Source organism: Limulus polyphemus, unplaced genomic scaffold (assembly GCF_000517525.1).
Source record: "Limulus polyphemus unplaced genomic scaffold, Limulus_polyphemus-2.1.2 Scaffold5054, whole genome shotgun sequence".
Classification (NCBI taxonomy): Eukaryota; Metazoa; Arthropoda; class Merostomata; order Xiphosura; family Limulidae; genus Limulus; species Limulus polyphemus.
In genome coordinates, this window is record NW_013670664.1 from 13418 (window position 1) to 32474 (window position 19057).

Sequence of the window (19057 nt, forward strand, 5' to 3'; positions counted from 1 at the left end):
TGTGCAATAATTGAAATGTGACTGTATTTTACAAAGTACTAGTCTACTAAAACACAGCCAAGACAGGTTACTTTATAAAGATCAAAGGTCAATTTTATGTTATTGGATATGGTAACATGAGTGCACATAATGTTATGAGATTTAAGCTATTTAGTCTAAACATTTATGTTTTCGTGTTTTATTCTATGTTCATTCTAGAATAAAAGAGGCATAACTTATATTTATTTCCTAATTTTTTATGGTGGTTACAAGATTGTTCAAATCTACTGAATCCGTACAGAGATTCATTACTAAAAATAACAGATAAAATATAAAGTTTTTCTTAAGAAACGTTTGATAACTATCTGGACATTATAAAAATTTTGCATGTGAAATTTAAAAATTTTCTGATGCATAAAAGTATTTTTAATCTTAAAATGAAAATTACTTTGCATGTTAGATAGACAATATGCAAAAAGAATAAAAAGGCATGAGATAATCATTGCTTTACAAACCTTAAGACTTAATAAAAAAAAATTATATTTTGCATGTGAGAGCACTGTAATGTTTATTGATAAGCTGCCAAATTTCATTAACAATCACTTACTGATTTAAAAGTTATAGCATGAAAACTATATAACAAGCACAAAATGATTACTAGGTCAGTCCCATGTACCGAGCCCCGTGCTGAAAGAGTTAACATGATATCGATAATAAAGGACCATTTTGTCCTAGAGAAAAGTAAAAATCTAAACTTGTTCATAACTTTTTTCAGAAATCTTGGATTACTCTCTTAAATTTCTGGAAAGTGCTTGCCTCCACTACTGCCAATGGCAACTCATGTTAGAAAAATAATAGTGTCTCAAGTGGAGCTTAGCCTGTCTTTTTCAAATCTTAAAACTTGTGTCCTCCCATCCTGTAAGATACAGAATATAGAATAACAAATTCAGAGACCTTTATCCTAATGGTCTTCTGGATAATATTGTAATAAGATAATCTGTTACCCTTCTGTTCTGAAGAGAAAATATGTTAAGATATCTACCATCTAACTCTTTCATTCAAGGAAGCATACTGTGATAGCCATCCTTTGAACTCTTTCCAATAAGCCAATATCCAAAATCAAAACTGTACACAGTATTCTAAAGAAGTGTAAATAATGGTTATCTATAGAAATAATTACCTCTCTGACTTGTAATCAATGTTTATAAACAAACCCTAAAATTCTATTTGATCCACCAATAGCAACTAAGCATTGCTCTGATGGCTTGAGGTACTTATCAACCAATATGCCAAGATCCTTCACTTCAGACATGCTATTGTGTTGGTTCAAATCTATATTAAATGTGTGATCAAAATTTCGATGACTTCAATGTATTACCTTGCACTTACTATAAGTTATAATTTTCCTGTACTGAAAATATATTTCCGATAGGTACTTACCTCTTTTTACAAGATTAGCTATTCTCATTCAGTGCTGCTCTCTATATGCAAACTTTTTGTAATGCATGTCACAAGCCTTCTGCTCCTCCTCTGTTGGAAATATCATATTCCAAAATGTCTCTCATACAAATCATCATGCGTTATCTCATAACCAATAGTAGCATGACATGCTCACATGACACATGCGACTTCCTCTACACTCCTCTACAGAACCTTCACTCGAAGTTTGGCAGAAGGTATGAGCACCAGAAAGTGGGAGGTAAGTACCTATTGGAAATACATTTTCAGTATAGGAAAATATAACTTTTGATATGGTACTTACCTCCTCTCAAAAATTAGCTAGAAACCCACATAGAGAAGGAAGAAGGGCCAGTGCAAGGGAATGAAAGAAGTACCCTTGAAAGAGTCCAATGGATACCCCTGACAATGAGAAAGATACATCCGAAGATAGGAAGTGGGGAACTGTACTAGTTCTGAGCCAGGTATAATCTTTGCGGAAATGTAAGGTGTAGTGCCTAGGGTGCACTGGACTGTACTTGGAAAGTCAACTACATCCAAAACCTCCCCACAGAGCCCCAATATCTATGCAGGGGTAGGATGAGGATCATACCATCTTCTCCTCAAACCCAAAAATCAGGGTTTTAAGTTCTGTACCAATATCTGGGTATGCCATGGAGACAAGATGTCCATCAAATGGAATCAATTCCCCCCCAACCATGGCACAGGCCAGTACCATCTAAAGACAATAACATCCCCGAAAGAAGAACCAGGAATAGTTCAGGAGAACACCAGAACCAGCCAATTAACTACACAGTGATGAAAGACACAGATGGAGCAATTGATGGAGGAAAAGAGACAACCTGCCTCCATGGGAGGACTTACGTTGATTGGTTCACTCTAATCCAAAACCTAGACTCCAGGAACTGACATCTGCATAAAGATAGGATGAGGGCACCCAACTGAAGGGTGAACTACAAATGTGATGGCTCAACTCCAGTGTGAATTGAAAGTGGATCAGGAGGCCACGTCATCCTGTAAAGGGATGGCTCAACTCCAGCTATGTGTAAAAGGAAGTGGGAGGCAACATCATGGCTCTACTTTCCTGGTTTTGTAAATAGTAGTAGAAGGCCACATCAACCAGAAGGTGATGATTCAATTCCATTAGTTGTGTAAATGGGAATAGGAACCTACATCAACCAGAAGACGACAGCTCAACTCCATTGTTTGTGTAAATGGTAGTGGGAGGCCACATCATCCCAGAAAGAGAGGGCTAAACTCCAGTGTTGGTGTGTAACATGATCAGGAGACCACATCATCCAGCAACTCCTCTGGAGCACGATGAAAGTAGGTCAAATGGAGGTAAAGTGAGGTCATGGAGAACCACATTAATGTCCCAATCCAGAAGGGCAGGATGCCTTGGCAGCCATCAAATCCTTAAGGAATGCACGAACCCAGTAAGAACAGGAGAAAGGAAAACCTTACAGTATCAGGAAAAATGGAAGGTATGAGATAGGGCTGCCTGATATCCTGAAAGCAAGGAGATCAAAGAACTATGGTCTAACAGCCAGGTGAAAATTCCATAACATGAGCCACAGAAGGCTCGTCAGCTGGAAATCCTCTGTTAGCAGACCAACTGCGATAGACTTTAGTTGGTAGACTTCTAAGGAAGACAGTCATAAGGAATCAGCTAACAAGGAGGCAACTCAACACGTGGAACTGGATCTTCCTGCCAAGGACTGAACAAAAAGCAGACATGAAGACAGAGGATGGGGAGATTGGGATGTAGGAGGTTGACAAAAAAAGTTGGGAGAAAGTGAAAGAGGAACTGGTGATGTCATGAGCAAACTCTGTTACCTGGGAAGCCAAGGTAGTGCCATCCAAAAGGGTATTATCAGGAGGAATCAGCAAGGAGTGGAATGGACTGGAGAAATCACCCAATGCAGCAGCCAGATTGAAGGGTACACATACAGGTATATGTGTGACCAATCCTGGCTGAAAGCATCAACTGCCAAGGCATGAGAATGCGGTACTGGTGACCAAAAGAGGGGCAACTTGGAATTGAGGCTCGTGGCAAAAGCATGTAATTGAGGAGAACTTCAATGATGGCAAATGTCCCAGAAAACAAGAGGATCCAATGGCCATTCCATAGGATAGGTCCAGTCTGATCGTGAAAGATGATCTACAACAAGATTGAAAGCACCAGGCACATGACATGCGATAAGATGAATGTGACGTGCATGGGCCCAGTATAAGAGCTCTAACATCCGAAAACATGTCTCTGGATCGGGTGCCCTCAATTTACCAAAGCTTCCTGATGATTGATCTATGCCCCCAACCTGAAAGAGATGCATCCATGAACAAATGTAGATCCAAACATGGGGGAGGAAGGGAGATGATGGTAGAAAGAAAATCTCGAGCAAGGTACCATTGCTCATGAAGCACCCATTGCAGGGATCTCATGTGGGCATGACTGAGAGGGATAAGGCAGTAATGGAGGACAACATCCATAAAAGCAGTAGAACCTCGTGAGCAGTAAGTGACCAAGTCAAGAGTGAACTAAAAGTTCCATGGACCAAGGATGTAACAGAGAAGGCATGGCAAGTCTTATATTAGTGTTGAAAAAGACCCTTAGATGGACCAGATAGTGCGTGGGTAGAAGGAATGACTTGTCCAGTTTGATCAACCAGCCCATTTCAGCTGCTAGAGAAAGAAGTTGGTGGAGATGATGTCAGATGCTGGCACATCACAGGACCTGGAGAAAGAGGAAGGGAAATGGGGCAAAGGGAAAGAAACTGGAGAGCAAATCCTTCTGACAGAACCTGTATCACCTATTAATCCTCAATGAAGGGATGCCAGTGAGGAAGAAAGTCCAACAGATGAGCTCCTACTGGCTCTTAACCTACCAGGTAGGCACAGGTACTATTGGCAACGGATGGTTTCATTGTCGAGGAAATCAACAAAAAGAAGTACCCCAACTAGTAGGAAAGGTAACGGTTTGGATCATGAACGATGGGAGATAGGAATAGGGGATATGAGGCTCTGACTGAGACAAACTGGCGATAAAGGACATAAGAGTGGACTGCTGATGGGCTGATGTAATTCGAGGCTCGATAGTTTCTGGGACAGTACCAAAGACATGACGTTGCAAAATCGGAGAAGATAAGCTGACCTGGGCCAATACAGTGTCCCTACCAATAAGGTCCCAACAACAAAGAAACTATGTATGTAATGCCAGAGCCAAGGAAGAAATGTGGGCTAATGTGGAGGAGAGAATGTGCAGGGCATCTGCAGAAAAACCCTCAGGATTTCTGTGAAGTGCCTCAGAGAGGACATGTATGGAAGAGAGATACCATAGAAGGGTGATTAGAGTAAGATGAAGGCGAGAATATTGGGCATGGGGAAGACTAACATTATAATCAGGAGCCATCCCCCAAGGAGGTAACAATGAAGCCAACAACTACTGATTCAAAAATGGATAGTCAGCACGATGGTAAGAAAGTGCGTGCTGATCCAAAATCCTTGGGGGCATGGCAGGCTGATCCCCTCAATTAATTGAGTGAGAGAAAGTGATCAACATGTACCCAAATACCTGTGGAGGGACGTAAAACCAAAATGGTTGAGAAGAGATTCCATGTAATAAAAAAGGTCGAGGGAATAAGATATAGAAGAAAGGGATAAAACATTACAAATTTTGAAGACCGAACTAGGCCTAGATGATTCTCAAGGTAGCAAGTGGGAAGAAACTGCAAACTCTGGAGGCGGGAAAAGATGATCAAAATCCTAGTCATTCTGTAGAATTTCCATTAATTCAGAAGGTAGCCTGGGCGATGTCAGGAGACAAAAGTTGACCCATGCAGTGTTCAATCTCCCGATGTATAAAAGTAGAAAGATCTACCGTCAGATCGCCCACACTTGAGGCTTGAGAAACAACATTAGTTGTTGGTGTGACTCCCAAAGTGGTAACACGAACTCCAGAATTCATAATGCAAAACAGAACTCACAAATGACCAAATTTTGCCAAAGTAGATAGCGACAAATTGAACTGGGTTATAGTAGAAAAGAAATTAAAAGTAAAGTTACAAAAGAAACCACTTTGGCAGGAAAAAAATGTTCCATCCTCACACTGTAGCACTAGCACAAAGAAATGTCTGAACTCGATCACAGCCAAATGAGAAGTGAAGGTTGGTAGAGGAATGTAGAGGGAGTCACATGCATCTCGTGAGCATGTCATGCTACTATTCGTTAAAAGATGACATATGATTATTTGCAAGAGAGACATGTTGGAATATGATATTTCCAACAGAGAGAGGTGTGCAAGGTTTGTGTCATGCATTATGAAAAATTTGCATATAGAGGGCAGGGACTGAACAAGAATAACTAATCTTGTGAGAAGAGGTAAGTATCTTATTGGAATTAAAGGTCCTTTGCCAAATATTTGTCCAACTTATTAATTGGTCCAAGTCATTCTGTAATACCTCAATATCCTCAATACTAGGAATAAAAAAGAGTTTTATGCCATCAGCAAACTTTATTAATTTAATATTTACACCCATATCAATATTATTAATGTAAATAAAAACAAAGAGAGGCCCAAGCAGTGACCCCTGAGGTACTCCACCAATAACAAAGGTCCAATTTGACCGGATTCTATTAATATTTTACATATAATTTAAAGATAACAAGGGACCTGTTAACTCATCTAGATCTTTGCATTCACTAAACATAAACTGAGCTTTAAAATAAAACACTCAAAGTCAGCCATTTTCATTCAAATATTTATCAAGCCTTCCCTTAAACAGTGTCCACCACATTTGAAGGCAACCCTAGTCCTATCATTCTCACCCTTCAGTATGAAAAAAGATGATGCATCAACACTATCAAGTCTCCTAATCTTAAAATCTTTTCAACAATTCAATGTCCTTGTTAAGATAAAAATCCCAGAACTGAATATAATACTCCAAAAGTGGCCTAACCAATGACCTATACAATGAAATTATAACATCTTTAGACTTCTGTTCAATATTTCTGTAAATAGAACCTAAAATCCTATTTATCAAAATAATAATATTAACACAGTTTATGGTTACAAAAAACAGTTAACAATATATAGAGAAAATATTATAGTAATATCAAAATTAATACAAATAATACATTTTTTCAAACCATTCACATACAAGAACTTAATAATTGTCAAGAACATGAATGTAAGTCTGAACCATTACATGAGCTGTTGATCAGGCAACACAATTCAAAGAAAGAATCACATCAAGAGTCTTTTCTTTGCACATTTTCACATTATTTTCATATAATAAATAAAATATTACAGATACAATGTCTTTGGCAGAAATAAACTGGATATTCAAATATTATGGGAAAGTGAAATAATTTTACTGAAAAATATCTTACCTGATAGAAATCCTTATATATATAGCTGTAGAGCCAGTCATAGACTACTGAATTCCATGTACGGTAGTATTTGCTAAAAGATGTACAGTTCCACCAATCCTATTCCAAAATATCATATATTTTAGTTACCTGAATAAGAAGTTCTGACCAAAAGTAAGCAATGTTTTGTAACTATAATTTAAACTTTTAAAAACTTTAATTTGTTTAGTCATCTTTATAAAGATTGATAATTTGCATTTTTAGATGAAATAGCAAATTTCAAGAAAGTTATTATAAATCACCAGTGGAATATCTATTCATCGGTATTACCTAAATGTATAACTAATAATCATTTTTGGCTTGGTGGAGTAAAATTTTACCATTTCACAAACGTGCCCAAATTAACTGGAAATGCAGTAAACAAATATTTCAAAGTTCTATATGTCAAGTAAAATTTGTCTATGTCATTATTTATAAACTTTTGAGATATTTTTAAAAAAAGTCCATAAACAACTATGAAGAAATCAGGAAAAAAGAGAGAATTCAATATTGAACACTATGAACAAATCATGAAGAAGAAAAAAAAAGAGAATTAAATCAATATTCAGGTTAATCCTTAAAGCAGCTTTTAATTGCTCCACCAATGAAGATACCATATACTGGCTCAGCAGCAAGCTTGAAGGCTAACAGTACTAAAATTTAGAGTTTGATTCCTGAAGTGGGCACAGCATAGATAGCTTATTGTGTAGCTTTGGTCTTAACAACAAACAAATAAATAATGCTAATGATGTTCACATAATAGTATTAATACTATTTAAACATGTATCATACAACCCAATCTAAAAATTATGTAACCTAACAAATTACTGCATCTATCATAGAATAACCTAACCTAAAAGCTAAGCATGTATCATAGTGCAACCTAACATTTTGAGCATGTATTGTATTGTATAGCAACCTATCCTAATGGTTTGAGCATGTATAATACAACAACCTAACCTAATAGCTTAAACGTCTATCAAAAGCAACCTAAGCTAACACATTAAGCACATATCACATAACAATCTCTCTATAAAAAATAATATAATTCTGAAATACTGACCACATAAGTCACTCTAAATATACTGATTTGTTTGTTGTCAGTGCCAAAAATACTACTACTAAGAATTTACAAGTTCCTATATGCAAAAGTCTTATCTACTTTAATACATTAACCCTTATATTAGTATCAGTACTTCTATAGAAAATAAAAAGGTAATCAAGAACTTTAAGGCTAAAAAAATATATATACACTTTTGACTTCTGTAGTCTTTATAGTAAAGAAAAAGACTTGTGTCCTAAGTATTATGAATAATTAATGAAAATTCTGATATTGAATTATTGAAGTTTCAAACTTGTAATGATAAATGTCTCAATAATAAAAATGCATATGAAACATGTTAATTTTTCTGCATTAAATCAACATTTTCGCAAGCTATTTATTTGTAACTTTAAAACATTTTTTGTACATTTTTGGTCTGGTATGCTTTCCCAAAATCCTATAGGAAAAGCAATCTTAGCCCAAGATTTTCTTAGTTTTTATTGTTTTTTTATATGACACTAAAGTTGCAATTTCTTTTATAGTGTATTATATACAATTTTATTTGTGATGAATACAAATTCTTAATTGGCTATTGTAAATGCTACTTCTGATTTTATAAGTAGACAACACTTTGAAAACTACAATAATATTCAATCAGCTTTATTCACTTTTCATTACTTTTTTACATGATACATAGAATAAGTAAACTGTGTTAGTTTCACATTATCAACTCTATAAAGTTTCACTCTTTCTTGTGTAGTTAAATTAATAAAAGGTACTACTGGCAGTTTTCCATTTTTACAATATAAGTAAAAAATTAACTTAGTAAATTTTAAAAGTTTAACCCTCTTATGGAGGAAAGAGTAAAATGTTTGGGATGATTAACCGATATTATTTGATTAGTTACACCAGTTTGTCTTAAGTAACTAATTAAAAATACAGTTACTGTGGCCTTTGTTAGGAGTGTCAATAAGCCAGAGAGTATCAATTTTATAAGTCCACTCTTGATTCTTCACTTTCAGTTATTGAATAAATTATATGAAGGAATGCCAGCAGTAATATCACATTGAAACAAATACAAAAATGGCAATCACATAATTGTACACTAACAAATACATTAAAACTGAAACTATATTAACAGTCACTTGTGTGATATCTGCCACTGACATATCCTTAGCAAAAACTTTTTTCAGTTCTGAAAGTTTTTATACTTAAATTTACTATTTTTGTGTTTGTTTTCTTTTACAATCTGTTGCTGAATAGTTAGAGCACATACATATTTCAATTTTGTCTAACGTTTATGGCTTGCATGAAAGCAGAAATTATATGTAACTTTATAAACTAGATCTTTCCCCAAAAGAAGAATATTTATTTCTAATAACTACAGTCATTATTTTCTTTTATTTTTTTAATTTGATAAAAATGCCTCAAAACGATTTTTAAACAGTTTTGTTTTTTAGTTTTTCTTGGATAAACTAGCATTCTGTTTTTTGTACTATTTTCAACCTCCTGGTAAGCCTTTTTTTATCATATTTTTTAAGCATGTGCTATTTTTTGCTAGTGCACTGATGGTTTAATTTTTTTCCTCTAATTACATAAGTTATTTTAAGTTCTTTATTAATACAAAGTATTTTACCTGATAGAACACACGATCACCAAAACACAGAAGTTCTGCAAATGCATTGAGCCAACAGTGTAAAAAACCATAAAATACCAGGAACATGGCAAGACTACCAACAGCCATAGCACCAGACAAAGTGAGGACAAAGTCAACAGGGGTGAAAGGCTTGTGACCCACATGCTGAAAGATGTCTACAACAAATCTGTGAAAGGCTATACAGGACGTGAAGATGCATGTGAGAAACTGCAGGAAATTCCAAGCCACGTAGTTCCAACGGATGCAGAAAGTTCTACAATAGAAAATAAAACAAAGTAGAAACTGTAATAAAGTTAACTAATAAGATTAAAAACTACAGTGGCATGTGTATATCAAAAAACTAGAAACATTCCAGAATAAGAACAAAACATTTTTGTAAGCTATATTTTCAATGTTACCTAGAGGGCATGAAGCTGAAATAGTAAATTTGACTAAGACCTAGATGGGTACCTTAGTTATAAACATTAGTATCCAGTGGTTTCAATGAGTACCAGTTAGGCAGTTCAGTTCATTCAGTGATTGAGAAGTTAGCAAAGTATTCAGATCAGTATTGTTGCATATATTTTATTTGATTGATTAGCCATGAAATTGTACAAGTAAATTTATTGATACATTAGTCCTGGTACCATTAGTGAGTAAATTTCTATTGAAAGTGAGAAAATTATTGGTGGACTTAGGCCTACAACTGTGTACAAGTAATAGTAGTCTGTAACAAACATTAAGGAAGAAATAAAGTAATATGTTATCACCACATAGGCTAGACTACATTATTTTCACCAAATAATTTAAAAGAACACATTAAAACAAGATCACTTAATTCTTAAACAATCATGTAACAAAATGGCTCATAATGCCCCATTAACTAGACATTCAAGTGCAACAATAGACTATTTTAAGTATCATTTTGCATTTATTAACCTTAGTAGTGCGACTGTAAGGAATTCATATAGTGTTATACAATAGAGCAAGTTATGAAACCACTGTATGAATCACCTTGGGTAGACATCTCTATACACTAAAGTTGGTGCAAACAGAAAATACAAGTAGTTGGCAAAACATGGATAAGGTCTAGGGTCTTTCTCATCATTATCTGTGTAAAGAAAAATTCACAAGTTCAGAAAAATCCAGCTGCATAAGCATATAGCATTTTAACTCTTAAGTACATAATATAAGATGGGTCCTAAATATAAAAATCAAAGTTTTTTTTTCTGATATAAACCATATAATCATGGGTATATATATACTTCAGTAAACTTTAGCCAATGTCTTGATAATAGAGCCTAAGAAACATGCTGTGACATTAGCACATAAGAAATGTTATGACTTACCATACAATCTTTAAAGCACTGGAGAAAAGTTACTAACCATTATCATGGATAAAGAAGATGGAAAACATAACATGATATCACAATATTAACTTTAAAATATATAAAATTGTTGTCTTAAGCACATACTTTAGTAGAATGAACAAAAGAATCATGGTTTTTAATCCATAATTTGTAGAATATGAAGCAGCATTGTGTTCTTAAGCACATACTTTATTAACACATACTGTAGAAATGATTTTCTAAAAATACATTAAACTGATAACTTATTTCATATTATTATAATCCAACCCTAGTATAAATAGCAGTACAATATATAGTAGAATTAAATCTAGGTATGTAGGAGTCATGTATGTCAGTAAATGTAGAACTGAGGTTCCAAATATAAAAGATTTTTTAAAATAATACCTACATTACTATTATCACTGGGAGCTAAAAAGAAATATATTACTAACACAACTTAGAATTATGATGCCAAGCACATTCTAAATATTGAAGTTATATTCACATTTAAAAAGTTATGTAAAAAAAATATGGCAGCATTGAAAACATATACACTACTTATGTGATTTAAGTGAATGTAATTGGATTAAAACTTTCTTTATATGAAATGATACATACTTCAACATATTTTAACATCATAAAGGATAAAAAATACAATTTAATCAGCATCAACACTCAGAAATAGTATAAGCTTTTACCTTGATGTAATTTGAATTGAACAGCACGAGGTATGTTTTCTCTGACAAAAGCATGTGTCTTCATTGAAAGTCGAACCTAGACAGTCAGGTGAAAGAGACATCCATAGCAAGTATATCAGAAACTATTACATGTAAATAGAACAACTATTTTTCTTGAAGCCAAGTGGCATTTCATTTTGTCTTTAGAAATATAACAATCTATACTTCTAAAAACCAACTGGTTATAGTTTCTGGCATTACACACTACTGATGTATCTATTAAGGGTGAATTTCTACAGCATCTTATATCAGTTCTCAGTATACCTGCAAAGTAGATACATGAATATGCGCAAACATGTCCCTCTCATTGCTTTTAATGGAGTTAAACAGAAAAATAACTTTGATTTAAAACTCTTTCACAGTGATATAATTCAGCTCAAAATCATTTAAGTACTGATCTAAATTTATTTGATAATACTAATTACTAGTATACACCAACTAAAACTCACTCCTGATGATATCTCAATGTAATGATATACTCCAACTAAAAACTCATCTGTCACTTTATCTCTATGTACTGGTATACATGAACTAAACTTACCTCTGACTCTAACTTTATATAATGATATACTCCAACTGAAACTCACTTCTGAGACTATCTCGATGGAGTGATATACTCCAACTACAAACTCACCCCTGATGCTATTTCTATGTAGTGGTATACACCAACTAAAACTTACTCCTGACTCTATCTGTGTAAGATATACATGACTGTTTCATTTAAATTTAATGTGAGAATTATGAAGAATGTGTATTAAATTTAGTATTTTTAAAAACAATAAGTTATTGCAGGTTTGTTATGTAACTGTTTACGAATCATTTGTTGTGTAATTTAGTTATTGTGAATTGACATCACGTTACTCAAACTTTCTGAATGTTTCTCATTGATTTAAGTGAGTATTGTTACATCATAACATCTTGTAGCTTGAAGAAAGTTTTTGGGACCTCAGTTGAGTAGTATATATATATGTATATAGGTGACTAAGTTAGTGCAAAATTCGTTAGAGATATACTCAAGTAGATCTAGACTGTGTTTGTAAGCTTAGCCATAAAGAATGTATACTGGCAACTTTTAAAGTGTAATAATCTCACATTGTATTGTAATAACAGAGTAGTGAAGAATAATTCATCTTGTCAATTGGGTTCTGAAGTAAACGAGTATGCCCGTGTGGACTTTTGACAAAAAATAGAATTATTTAAAGCCCTGGATACAACTGTGGTGATTAACAGTGTAATGAACATTTGTATATATGTTTGACTTGTTTTGAATATACTATTTTAAAACAAGTGGATTGAGTGATTTATTGTTGAAGTTTATTACCAACAAGTTAGAGACACCTACCATAAAGAATTGCAGAACTTTAACACCTGACAATCTATGTGTACTGATATACACTAACTAAATCTGACTCATTGTACTGGTATACACCAACTAAAACTCACCTCTGATGCTATTTAGAAATCAACTTAAGATATTCTCTACAAACTGTCGATAAATCTAATTAGTAGTGCTTGCTTTCCTTTGAAATATAATTGTCTTTATTTTTCTTCAATTTTTATTAAATAATTTATAGAAGAGCCAGACTTTATGAATATTACCCATTTTTTGCTTTGTGAGATGCAATAATAGTTATTCTAATAAAGTTGTGAATGTCATTGAGTCATTGGTCAGTGAAATAATTACCTGTTCAGCCAAAATAGCAAAGGATGATATTGGAGGTAGCTTATAGTAAATTAGTATCATTACTGGAATGATGAAGAATATAATTTGATAAACCAGGTACGTCAAAGCAAAAATATAATCCAATAAACCTAAGAGAAAAAAACAGAAATAAATATCAAGTTAAAATGACCAGATGATTGTTACTTCAGCAATCAACAAAACAAGTTGGTTTTTCAACCAGAAATATCTCTTACATGTACACTTTGAACAACATGTTTTTGTGTGAGAGTAATATACAGGAGTGTTAATTGCTCCTCACTAATTAAATCATTCAGTAAAAATTTAATATAGAATATAAGTAACTTACTTATACTGTAAGTTTTGTTTAACAAAAAAAATTCCATTATTCATATTTCTTGTTTACAAAAAAAAGGTCCAAATTCAAAGGAAACACTTAGAATTTTAATTTTGTTCACTAATTTGAAGACTTTATTACTGACCTTATTATTATTAACAGAAAGGTTTAACAAAAAAGCTGTTTGTATTGTAACATTATAACATGAATAACTTACATGAATTAAAAATGGTTCTTGTTGTTTGACTACAAAGCTACACAGTGAAATGTGTGTGTGTGCTAGTCCATCCAGGGGACCTTACCACTGACCCACAAGAGGATTATTTAGAAGGTGCATCAGCCTTCTTCCCAAGTAGCACAGAGAAAGTGTAAATATAATCATTAGTAATTTCAAACATAGTTGTGGTGTACAGTATTTATACTAGCTCTGAATATTTCTGGTATGACAGTGTTTCATGGAAGATGCAGAGAAAATGAGCATGTGAAAACAAAAGAATGAGAAAAAAAAGATCAGAAAAATGTTAACTAAAATGAAATAGAAAAAAATAAAAAATTAGAGATTAATCATAATAATTTAAAAAAACGGTAATTGAATAGATTGGAAAAAAATCAAAAAACTCTAAAGTCTAAGTAAGTTAAAATAGTGCAAACAAAAACAAATATTTAACAAACAAAAAAAAACTTGTTAAATGTTGAAGATCACTGAGTTTGGAATCAAGTCTCTAAAGTTTAGGGAAGAATATTTAAAGAGGTTTCTTTCATTTCTTTACTTCTAAACCTAGTTTCACTATTTAAGAGAACTACATTGTTAATAAAATGGTCAAACTGGTCAATAAAAGATTTATAGTTGTTTGAAGCAATATGTACACACCTACAAAATTCCTATTCAAAACAAGCCTCAACACTTTTGTGTTTTCAGTGTAAGTTACCATATCACTGAATATCACTAAACTAACTTTCACACTTTTCACTTCTTGGTTATTCCCAATTCACAGCTGAAGAAGGAAGATTTTTCTTCTGAAACTGCTATAGTTTCCTGGATTCTTGTTTCCCCATTTGTGTGTTTTGTCACACATAAATTCTTTCATTTTTTTTCACAAAATAATTTGTATCACAACAATTGAAGGAAGTTATAAATATAAAATTATATAATGCATCTACTTTTGCTTCCGGTCAGTCATCCATAGTAATGATTGGATAAAACTTGTGGTAATAGTACCCAAATATGCATTGGGGATATCCCATGTATCAAGCAAAATCCAAAATGCTGAAGTTAAACAAGTTAACTATCATGGAAAATCAAAACAAGGGTGAAGAGGTGAGTGCTTAAACCTCCTATTGCCTTTCATTGTCTGCAGCCAGTTACCCTTAAAGTTATTTAAGTTCTAAAAGTAGAAACAGAACCACCCAAAATTTCTTCAGTATAGAACTTCCAACCACCACCCTTATAAAGGTCTTTAAAAAAAAAAGTAACTTACTTATAAATTGTCAAAAACTTATTCAAGTATGACACGGGAAAGCTGAGTAAGGCCCAGCTACTTGAAGTTGATCTTTCCAGTCCCGGAATACTGAATAAAAAATTGGTTTTATAAATAAGTTAGTTATTCAAAGTCATCCCTGATAAACTAACGACCTCTAAGTAAGGAGTTTTCTCATGATTGAAAGTTTATTATTTAAAATAAATTAATATTTATTATAAAAAATAGTAAAAAACCCTCCTTAGTTGTATATCTCTATATCCATTATTTTATAGTTTATTTAGGAATAAGGAAACATTGTCCATAAAAGAGTTATTACTATTGCATACCATTAAAAATATTTTCAGTTGTGATATAATAATCCCTTTTAACAAAACATTAAGAATAACACTATGGGGAGTAGGTAAACTAAGAATGGGAAAATTAATTTTCCTTCTTTTATCAAAAATGGTCAACTGAACTCTGCCTTCTACAAAATAAATGTCTGTGTCCAGATAATTAGAGTAAGAATCATTGCTATTGCTTTTTTTCTATAGTTAATTCCTTAGGATATATTATATTTAGGATGAGGTTTAAATTATTTATTGAAATGAAATCATTAATATATAAGAATGTATTAAAAAATTAATATTCATAGAAAAATAGACACAAATTGGCCATATTTGAAGAGAAATTAGCACTCATTGGAATACCCACCGTTTGTTTATAGATCTGTTGATTGAAAGTTATATAACTATTATAAATGCAGAAGTACAGTATGTTTTTGCATTGGATCTTAGTGAAGTTTTTTTTTTGTAATACCCAACTCTGCATCCATAAAGTTATCAAACAGGTTATTAAATACTCTAACAAGATCTTTTAAATCTATTGTTGTATATAATGAAGTAAAATTGTAAGTCGTGACTGAATTTGTTGTTTTTAATAAATCTAGATTATTTAGACATTCTATAATTGGAATATTATTATTTATAATCCCTAAAAAATTTTCTGAATTTTTTGATAACATTGTTTCTACATTTTTAAACAAAATATCTAAAATTTTGTTAAGTGCAATGGAAATGGATTTCATAACAGTAATTAAAGAATTGGTAATAAATCTAAATTTTACAGGATTCTTATGGAATTTAAGGATAGCACATAAAAATGGTAAATTATAGCAGTTTGTGTATACATTCAATTTTATAACAGCTTTTTTTATATATTAATAATAACAGTATCTTTCTTTAAAACAGTTTTTGTAAAAGTACTTGAGGTATTGATTTCATTAATTAGAATTTGGGCATATAATTTTTTACATATAAAGCCATAATGACATCCAGCTTTATCAATAGGAGTAATAATAAAATTATCTTGAACCATTTTTATTTTGTAGTTAAAAACATTAAAGGACAAGTCTATTTTATATCTAGATAAATTAAAAGTTCTTAATTGAGTTTTAATACATTTAACGATATACAGTTTTCACTCATAAAAGAAACATGGTAGGAAATATGTTTTTTTACTTAATTTAATAATATAGTTATCAATATTATTTTCTAAATTTTTTAAGATCTCAGATTTGTCTTTTTTAAAATTTAAAATTTAGTACCATTTTCTAAAATTAATTTTAATTCATTATCTTCTATTACTTCTAAGTTACCTGTTACTATATGATTATAAAAAGTGTCCTTAAATTCATTGAACTAAACAATAATATCACTTGTCTTGTATTCAATATTTCTATAGATGCTACCAAAAATCTTATTATCCCTATTGCTAGCTACAATACACTGTTTAGATGACTTAAGTGATTTTTTTATCACAATCCCAAGATCGTTTTCTTCAAACACAGTATTTAATGTATTCCCATTTAAGTAGTAACAATAATTTGAATAGTGAAAACCAACATGCATCACCTTACATTTTGGATAGTTAAACATCATCTGCCACATATTGGCCCAATGCATAAAATGATCTAAATCTGCCTGTAAGTCTGCAGCATCTTTGATACAGTTAGTCACTCCAAAAAAAATCTTAATGTCATCTGCAAACTTTAATATTTTGTTAGTCATTCCAGAGTCAATATCATTAATATAATTTACTACTCTACAGCAAATTTTCTATCCAATTTATTAACATTTCCCTCACACCCACAGATTTCATTTTTGTAACAAGTCTTTTGTGAGGCACCTTATCAAATGCCTTCTGAAAATCAAGGTAAACCAAATCCACAGTATTTCCTTCATTAACTCTTGAAGTAACATTTTCAAAGAATGTCACAAGATTTGTTAAACAAAATTTTCACTTAGTAAAACCATGTTGGCTCTTTGACACTATATCAAACTGCTTTAAGTGACTCTGCAATGCATTTTTAATTACACTCTCCAAAACCTTTCCAACTACTGATGTAAGACTAACTGGCCTATAATTGCCTAGACAATGTTTATCACCTCCTTTAAATATTGGACTAACATTAGCTAACTTCCAATTTTCTAATACTCTTTCAATACTCAATGACCTATACAAATATTAAGTTGCAGCTCACAAATAAAGTCTTTAAGTTTCTTGAAAACCTTAGGATAAAAGTTGTTTGATCCAGAAGACATTTTTGGGTTTCCCAACTTTTCTCTTACAATTTCATAACTCAAAATGATATATATTTTATACATCAATAATTTCCCCATACATTAAGTGCTCTGGTTGAGGCATAATACGTGTATCTTCCTTCGTAAAAATTGAAAAGAACGTATAATTTAATAAGTTTACCATCTCATAATCTTCTGAGATCAGCTCCCCACTATCATTTTTAAGAGGCCCAATCCTCATCCTGACATTTTGCTTACCCATCATGTACCTAAAGAATTCCTTAGTGTTTGATTTAACTCTCTCAGCCAACCCTCTTTCATATACAGTTTTTGCCCTTTTAACTTCCTTTTTAACCAGCTCTCTTGATTTTCTATAGTCCTACAAGTCCTTATTATTTCTAGTAAGTTTAAATTTCTTGAATTTATTGTTATGTCTCTGTTCGTTAGTTAATTTTCCCTAAATTCGTTCCGACAAAACTTTAGTGACACAAGTCCTTTCTTAAATAAAACTGGTTTATTCTTTCTGATTACAACTTTATGATACACTTAATTTCAACAGTCGCTCTATAATTCTCAACGAACGTCTCACGTGCTCGACTTCAACAATACTCAGTTCAATTACACACTCTCTGACTGCAGTTCAATTACTCATTACCTCTCCATCGCTTCGTGGCCAGTCTTATATATACAAGACTACACTATATCTAGAAAGATCACGAGATTTAAGGAAAAGATGTGAAAGTTCGAGAATGGCGTGGCGTGATACTAGTCACGTGACCTCGATGTTGTAACATTATTATGTTTATCCCTAATATTATCACTTAAACTTTTACTAAACCATACTGTCTTGTTCTGTTCCACTGCCCTTTTTTTATGTAGGGAATATGTATGTTCTGTATGCATATCAGTTTTCCCTAAATGCTTCCCACATCTGTTCAAGATCTCCTCCTAACTCTTTAGTCCAATCTACATAAGCCAGATCATGTCTCATTTCATCAAAATTGGCTTCGCTGGAACTTGGAATCAGGGTACTATTCTTCAATTCTACATGTAGTAAAATCCCAAACCTAATAGTGCAATGGTCGCTTGTACTTAAATGCTCTCTAACCACAACTATGTCTATCATTTTCACATTGGATGCTAATACTAAAGCTATAATAGCTTCCTCTCTTGTAGGTTCCATCACCAGTTAGTGTATAAAAGTATCCTGAACAATCTCCAAAAACCTATCCCCCTCACTGACAGACTCGATATTTTCCCAATCAATACCCCTGAAATTAAAATCTCCCATAATAACATCTTTTTCAGTTACCATTCTGATCTCATAATACAGTTTCTTATTAACTTCTACATTCTGACCTGGTGATCTATAACAAATCCCAGTTACAAG

General features: G+C 32.6%; 1 protein-coding gene across 2 annotated transcripts in view; it reads right to left on the reverse strand.

Annotated features, from left to right (window-relative positions):
- Positions 1-19057, reverse strand: part of LOC106472059 (sterol O-acyltransferase 1-like) — a 48242-nt gene that overhangs the window by 12081 nt on the left and 17104 nt on the right. For both annotated transcript variants that reach the window (XM_022400671.1, XM_022400670.1), the window contains exons 6-10: positions 13292-13419; positions 11569-11644; positions 10536-10632; positions 9522-9795; positions 6826-6924 (exon numbers count right to left, since the gene is read on the reverse strand). In XM_022400671.1, the coding sequence (XP_022256379.1) occupies positions 6826-6924; positions 9522-9795; positions 10536-10632; positions 11569-11644; positions 13292-13419 (674 nt within the window). The remainder of the gene's footprint in view (positions 1-6825; positions 6925-9521; positions 9796-10535; positions 10633-11568; positions 11645-13291; positions 13420-19057) is intronic.